At 41.7% G+C, this 7,686-nt stretch overlaps 1 protein-coding gene across 3 annotated transcripts in view; it reads right to left on the minus strand.

The window, feature by feature from the left end:
• Window positions 1–2,866: 2,866 nt before the first annotated feature.
• The window catches only part of LOC104294572 (molybdopterin synthase catalytic subunit), a 7,969-nt gene continuing 3,149 nt past the window's right edge, over window positions 2,867–7,686 (minus strand). Inside the window, exons 3-7 of one of the 3 annotated variants that reach the window (XM_009894191.1) lie at window positions 7,149–7,271; window positions 6,897–7,032; window positions 5,964–6,117; window positions 4,526–4,649; window positions 2,867–3,346 (exon numbers count right to left, since the gene is read on the minus strand). In XM_009894191.1, the coding sequence (XP_009892493.1) occupies window positions 3,278–3,346; window positions 4,526–4,649; window positions 5,964–6,117; window positions 6,897–7,017 (468 nt within the window). In that variant the 5' untranslated portion in view covers window positions 7,018–7,032; window positions 7,149–7,271 and the 3' untranslated portion in view covers window positions 2,867–3,277. Of the gene's footprint in view, window positions 3,347–4,525; window positions 4,650–5,963; window positions 6,118–6,896; window positions 7,048–7,148; window positions 7,272–7,686 lie in introns of all 3 variants that reach the window. The other 2 variants (XM_009894190.1, XM_009894189.1) reach the window with 2 other exon arrangements.

The raw sequence follows: 7,686 nt of genomic DNA on the forward strand, positions 1-7,686 counted from the left end.
TACCAGCACAGGCAGCACCTGGGCAGACTGGGAGCCGCTCCCCCCGCACAGCCGTCTCTCGGCTGCCACCTCCTGGGGAGGCTCCTTATAACACGGGCCCCACCGCCCCCGTTTTATTTCACGACAATCCATCTTACTGTTCTTCATAGTACGCATCGGGCTGAGCTTCTCTTGAGAGCAAAGCAGAATGAAAGACCAAAATCAGGAAGGGAAACTCTTTAACATTAAGCCATGCTGGTATATGGACGTTCTGCCAGACGCAGGGATCAGTGCATTCAAAGGTTGGCAGCCAAGACAAAGGCATTTTTCAGGACAAATTCTTGCCCTTCCACAAACGCTCCTCATCTGGCAGATCTCTGCAGGATTCTCACGATGATCCTCTAGTTTGCCGCAGCCGTTCCCAGGAACATCTGTCTGCACCTGGAGCCACCACCTCTGCAGCATGCTGTGACACAGCTGGAAGAGCCATGGAGGGGTGGGATCACACACACCCCACCCCACCCCACCACACCGCCAAGGAAGAGAAACCGCTGGGCTCATCCCAGAAAGCTAGGGCTGCAGTGTATATGGATCTGCATCCCACTCACATGGACCTCACCAGAGCACAAGGTAGCCCTCATCCAGCAGCCTAGTCCTGCCTGCATGGAAACCAGGACATGTGCAGCCGCATCCTTCCCTGACATGCAGTCAGGCACAGCTGGGATTCATCCCCTGGCCTGGAAATCTGGAAGCACTTCTGGGTCACTCCAGACATAGCCTTAGGCAGCTATCTTAGAACAGAGTAATTTGCCCTCTTACGTTAGTATGTCCCTAGCAGACAGGGTAGCCCTACAGAGGGAGCCGGAACACCGAGCTCAGAGTGTGGACTTAAATTTCAGTGAGATACATTTTACCTCTAATTATGCACATCATCCCTCCTAGGGGCATTTCCATTTCGCTTTTAGATGCCAGTTGAAGAACCCAAAGTTACACAAGAATGATACATCATTGTTCCAGAACAAAGCAGTACTTGCCTCATGCACAGCTTGGGACACAAAATGACATTTCATTGTTTTGACCATGGCAGCATACACACATTGTAACACTCAGCTGTGACTCAGTACAACATCTCTTCCATTCATTGTTCCTGGTCACTGTGGGGAAGTACACAATTATTCTTTCTCTTCTTTTCTGCACCCTCCTTCCCAGCTGCATTGCTGATGGGGAAGGTGCACTTAAGGTCACCCTGGAGAAATCTTCCAGGAGAGTGCAGCACTGGAGAGGCACTAGTGCATCACAGGAATGGCCCCTGATCGCAGGGCCCCAAGTAGAATTTAACTGTGCTCTGTACCAGAGCACAGCACCAGTATGCAAGCACTGCATAGGTTTTACTTCATTCATTCATAACCGTCCACTACAAGGCAAGCTAGCCATTTATTTTTGTGAAATTAGTACACTAATTAGTTGCATGGTAACAGCAAACATGAACGTGGAAAAATGAACACCAAAAATGGGAAAGTTTGTGTATTTCTTTCTTTTCTAAAAACAAAAAGAATTATTTGACAGAGGAAATGATCTGTACTCGGATTCTGTGTAATTCCTGGTAAAAATGACATTCAAATAGTAGAGGGCTTCTCTCCAACCTCCAAAGCAAGGCAAAATTCAACCTTGAACATAATCAGCTCTGCCTAGATAATAGGGCCCACTCGTTTTGGAGGCTGCCTATATGTAAGCATGCAAGGAACGGCTGCTGTCCTGCAGAGGAAGGACTCGCTCACTTCCACTGAGGAAAGTGCATCAGTAAGTTAATAAGCACAGTTTAAGCATGCTTCTGCCTGAAGTTGTATGTTTCCTTGGGGTTTACTTAATCCAGATACAGTAACCATCACTAAGTATTAAAACTGATTGAGATCACTGGGGGAAAACAGATCATCGCCTATTTTTCTCATTTTAGTTTGTGCAGCTAGCAGCTGTTTGTAGATTTTTACTGCAGACAAAATGAAACAGATTATACAGCTGAGGCTTAAGTGTTGTGTGATGTAATGATATATAAACTTCAGCAAATAATTTTACTTTTCTTTACCTCATTTCCCTTCCTTTATATCTATCTTGTCTACATTGACAATGGTGACCAGATAGAACTGCCTCTCAGCATTAGTAAAAGTGCCATACACAATGAGACTTGGAATTCTTAGCATCTAGACACTATCATGGCACAGTACAATAATATAAACAAAATTATCTTAGTGAGATGAAAAGCCCATTGTTTCAAGTGGAAGCACAGGCATAGCACGTCAGTCTTTTTTAATTAGGTTTCAAAACAGTAACAAGAAAAGCAGTATTAAAATCATAAATGTGAATATAAATGCATATATAAGCAGCAAGAAGTTCAAGAGACTCACTTTCCTTTGAAAAACTAAACCATTTTGATGACTTTGAATCCTAACATGTCTAAAGTCTAACTGCTAAAACTAATTAAACTTATAGTTGTCTATTTGTAATAGCTGGCTGTTTTTTTCTGCAGCACCTTGCAATTACACAGCCAAAAAAGCTCCTTCAAAATTAATCATGTCTAGACATCATTAAGTAGTTAGAGGTTTGCGTGTTATTGTTAATGCAAGCTTGTTGCTGGTAGAGTATTAGATCTAACTTTGAATCAAGGTCTGTCCATATTTTTTTAATGCAATGGGCTTGTAATATCAGCTGCACAGTAGAAGTGTTTCTGTGAGACAGAGCTACTGGAACATAACCACTACTAAAAAGTTAATAACTCTGGGGTATAGTTTGTATTTTCTTCTCTGTTTGTACCAAAATGTTTAATCTACTTCAAGTAGCTTTCATGTTACAAGAATGCCAAAATAGCATAAAGCTTGCAAACTTATTCTACAGTCATATAAAATTAAACTACTCAAGACTTATTTTAAGATTAAAAAAAACTTTGATTGTCCTGTTGTGACCTCCCATGCAGACAGTGAACACAGACTACGAATGCAAAGGCATTAAAGCAGTATGTGTCGCAGATGACTGAACACCTTGCAGCCAAGAATTTTATGGAAGATTGTTTTAAAAACTGACTCTATGTAAAAATGCACAAAGATATGATTTCAAAGGAGAGTTAACACTTAAAACCCTTAAAACACTTATTACTCATTCATTTCATTCAGTCACAATTAGATTATTTAGATTGAAGTGTCTATTACAACTCCTTAAAAACATATAGGTTCTCTGTAAAAACACCTCAAAGCTAAACCAGTATGCTCATTAGGAACAGTAACACTTTATTTTTAAAAGAGTACAGTTATTTTTCTGAATTTGCCCAAAAGCATTCCTTGTTTTCTTTCCAAGAATATTCGTCCTCGTAAATCTCCTGCAAATATAAACAAAGAACGGGAAATATTGTGGCAGTCTGCTACATACAGCCACAAGCCAGGCCAAACAACTCAACAGCCATCCTGCTATTATTTACTGATCACAACAGGACTACACAGCACTTGGCTGGCAAACAGAAAAGAGGGCAGCACCCTTAGAACATACTGACTTACATGTTGGCAGATGCTGAACCTCAGGCTAAACCCCATTAAATTTAGAAAGGCCCATCTACACTGAAGTCAATTCAAGAAAGACCTAGAAGAAATGATGTAAAAGCTGCAGCGTACACAGCACTTGTATCTGAAACTGCCCTTTTTACATGTTGCCATGTTAATCTACTGTACCATCATATTTAGGAGAGTACTTACATGTATACAAAATGTCAATATTAATAAAAGTGACAACAACAGACAAAATACATTAAGTATTAGATGTTCAGGACAGACTGGACTACCCAGCAGCAGTCCAGTCCTAAGCAGTGAATTCAGCAGGGCTCTGAGCCCCTGATTATTCTTTCTGAGACCACAGAACTCCAGTCTCCTGAAAGAGGTGTCAGAAAACTGGAGACCTGTTACCACATTCCAAGTTCTGCCTGGGAGAGAAGGCAGACGTAATGCTCTTACTTGCATGCAACACTGTGGTTATGCAATGAGGCTTTTTCTAGAGCCGGGCCGGTCTCTCCACACATTGTTGTGTGCCCATACTAGCTTTGGGACCTCTGCTCATCCCTTCATTGTGTGCTATTGCTTAATGCTTTGTGATTTCTCAAGGCCACGGGGATAAGGGGAAAATGGAAAGACAAGAAATGCCACTTTACTTGCAAACTGCAATGCTATCCCAAGCAAAGCTGACTCAAAGTTCTTCCACAAGCCTGTGCAGAACTCAGTTTTGTCACTCAGAAGTGGAGAGCTCAGGGCTCCTTCACTTTGACCCCAGGATGCCATTAAAAGAGGAGCAGCATGGTACAGGCAAGGGAGGGCCTTCCAGGTGCCCTACCTGCCACAGATGGGCCTGGCTGCGGTAGAAGAAACTCACTGGTGCTACGCATTGGCAACTCATCAGGAGCAACTGCTGCCCATAATACTTCATCTCCTTCCTTTAAGAGCAGCAGCAGACTTTAGCCCAGCAGTCCAAGACTCTGGCACAGGCCTAAAATCAAATTTCTCCCCAAACATACCTTTTTCCATATCGGGACAGATGCTTTTAAGGTATTGATGCAGTACGTTACAGCTTCAAGGGATTCTGCTCTGTGTGGAGAGGAGACTGCAATAATTACACTTGCTTCAGTTATTGGAACCACACTAGGGAGAGAAGAGGAACAACAGCAGCTTTAGCTAATGCTTAACATCAAGAGCACCCAAAAGTTGTGGCCATGTCACGTCAGTATTCTGGCCACATGCTCTCCTGACTCATTCATACTGAGCAAGTGTCAAGCCATGTCCTAAAGATTATAAACTTTTTAAAAGAAAGAAAACCACAACCAAAATCAGTACCAGATGTGAGAACTCCATGCTTTAGAATAAATAAACGCACCAGACATAGGCTTTTTTCTTCCATTCTTTCTTTTCTTTTTAAATAAAGCCTATGGAATTAAGAGGGGAAAATTGCTAACTCGCAACAACACATAGCAAACTCACTGGAAGCTGGCTTAATAATGAACAATAAGAAGTTAGGAACAGCCAGTTCTTATCTGAAAACTAAGGAATCATCTCAGTTTGCACAAGAATTTGTGAAAGAAGAAACTAAGTGCCTTGAACTATGCAGATTTTGCAATGAAACTCAATTTTTGACAAATTCTGATTTCAAATTATGAATTTTTTCCTGTTTGGTGTGTTGTTTTCCAAACTTAACAAAAGCAGCACAAGGTGTTTTTTTGCTCCTCACAAGGGCAGTATTCTCAATAGCTGCCTCCTAACCCTCCCTCTGTAGTAAGCCTTCTCTGGCAAATGGTTCATAGAAAAAAATCTAAGCCTAAATGCTTTGAGCTGCCCTCAAGAGAATCACTCTCTCTGTTGACTATAGAGGAAATCTAAGGAAACTAGCCCTCAGAGCTAATATTACCCTTTATGATCACCTCTTATGTTCCTTCTTCTGAGACAAAAAGAAACAAGCACTTGCAACAGACTGTGCAAATCCTGCTAGTTTCAGTGAGAAACGCGATGATCCATGAAGGCTCAAGAGTATGTCAGACACTAGTATTCCACGTTTTGAACCCAACAGAAGATGCTTATCCAAGATTAGAGGAACAACAGGAGGTTCTCCGGCAAGCACGCCTGGCAATTACCATGTCTCCCCCCTCCCCATAGTCTAAGCTTTCAGGTTCCCTATGGCATAATTTGACTTAAATCTGACAATAAAAACATTCTGCAGTACCTCAACAGAAGAGAGAAGAAAAAAGAAAGTGCTGCCAACTTCATGTCTTCAAAAAAAGACAAAACAAAGCAACAGCCTCCACTTCCCTGGAATGAAATATCAATCCCTTCTCCCCACAGCCAACTTTGCTGCATTACAGTTCACATAGACTCCTGCATGTCCTGCAACTTTGCAAGCACAGCCATGAACCACAGAAGGATTAATACTCCACTTGCAGAAGGACGGGGTCTGGCCATACATACCCAAGTCTATGGTGCACTGCAATATGTTTGACTGATGGCCATTTCTGTCTAACTTCTCTGCAGATTTTCTTTATTTCAGACTCTGCCATTGAAGTATATGCTTCATATTCTAAGTGAATCACTTTTTTCCCTTCAAAATTATTTCTTGTAGTACCTAAACACAAATGATTTATCAACCAAAAGCACTGAGTAAATAAATGTATTATATATTTTAAAAATTTATATTATATTACGCATTTATGATATAATAACGTATTATAGATAAATACTGAGTAAAACTCAGGACCTTCTGCTATGGTCAAGGTCAGCACTGTGCAAATATAAATGGCCTCCCTAACAATGGCTGTGTAAAGAGATTCTTTGAACAAGAGAAATCTTTAATATACAAGGAAGAATTTAGTTTACACGTTGTACAAGTCTGAAGTCTTTAATGCACAAGGCTGGGACATCTTCTGCAGTAACTGCTAAGGTACTATTATTGCATTTGCCCATGCAACGTTCACAGCTATCAGCCTTGACGTTCACCAGCCCACGGTAAAAAGGTACTTTAATTTCAACCAAGATCTGAGTTGCAGGAGCAGGTGTGGATCTGTTCCAGAGTCACAACATCACACTTTCCACCTTGAACAAGCTGTGTCCAAGGGGATGGGAGAATAGCTCCCAAGCAGTCCTATACTCCACAGCTGCTGTTCTGTTCAGCCCTAGGATTGCCACACCAGCAGGGAAGCTTCTCACCACTCTGTCCCAGTGCAACTGTTAAAGAGCTGGCATGGTCTTGTTCTAAATAATTGAGAATGTGTTCTCTAAACATCCTGGGTTCAGTCCAGAAATTTATTTATTTGAGAAGCACGAGTTTGGGGTGTGGACAATCTAGGTTCCATTTATTAGACTATTAACACACCCAGAGATCCAGCTCAGAAATATTAAACTCACCAACGAACAGAGACACTGCCCCACAGCATGGTGAAATGACCAGCTCTGACACTTCATCTACAGAGAGCTTTTCAGACTTGAGCTCGATAAAATCTTTTGGCACATCTTCGCTTTCGTCCATAGCTCACTAGAGAAGCTGAAACCAAACAGACTCTGTTGTTGGTTTTGGCAATACTAGCATTGGCCAACTGCTTTTTATCCAGTGCTGATGCCCCAGTTCATGCAGAAAACATGCACCATCTATTTCCTCACCCCAAGAGGCCAGCCTCCATGGCAAATTCACCTCTCAGCAGACTTGCTGAGAGAATATTAACTGCAAATATCAAGCAATGACCTGGGTTTTAATGCATACAGGTTCCTTCCTGGTAGGAAACTCTGGTCCAGCAGGATGAAACCAGAACTAGTCTGAGGCTCCAGCTTAACAGCACAATCAACCAGCATGGACCACTGTGCTTGTAAATCTGTGGTAAAATAGTCAGCCTCTCCTCCCTATTGTATCCTGAAATCAAACACAGTTTAAAACAGAGATTTCTGATAAAGACAGATTCAAGTTCTAATCCTAAACTTTAACATGTTCTCCATGACATTCAGGTCCTCATACTATTGGCCTGCTTCAGTGATACAGGAGACATTTCTGAGTAGAAACCAGTCATCAGTTCATCTAAGAATGAGGAGGAAAAGAAGTATTTTGAGCAGCAGTAATGGAAGAAGCTGCAGTAAATACACAAGACTGCCACTTGAAAGCATGCAAAGAAATAAAGCTATTCTAAGAACACCTGTTCCTTTGATA

The sequence above is a fragment of the Charadrius vociferus genome, unplaced genomic scaffold, assembly GCF_000708025.1.
Source record: "Charadrius vociferus isolate BGI_N301 unplaced genomic scaffold, ASM70802v2 scaffold70, whole genome shotgun sequence".
NCBI lineage: Eukaryota > Metazoa > Chordata > Aves > Charadriiformes > Charadriidae > Charadrius > Charadrius vociferus.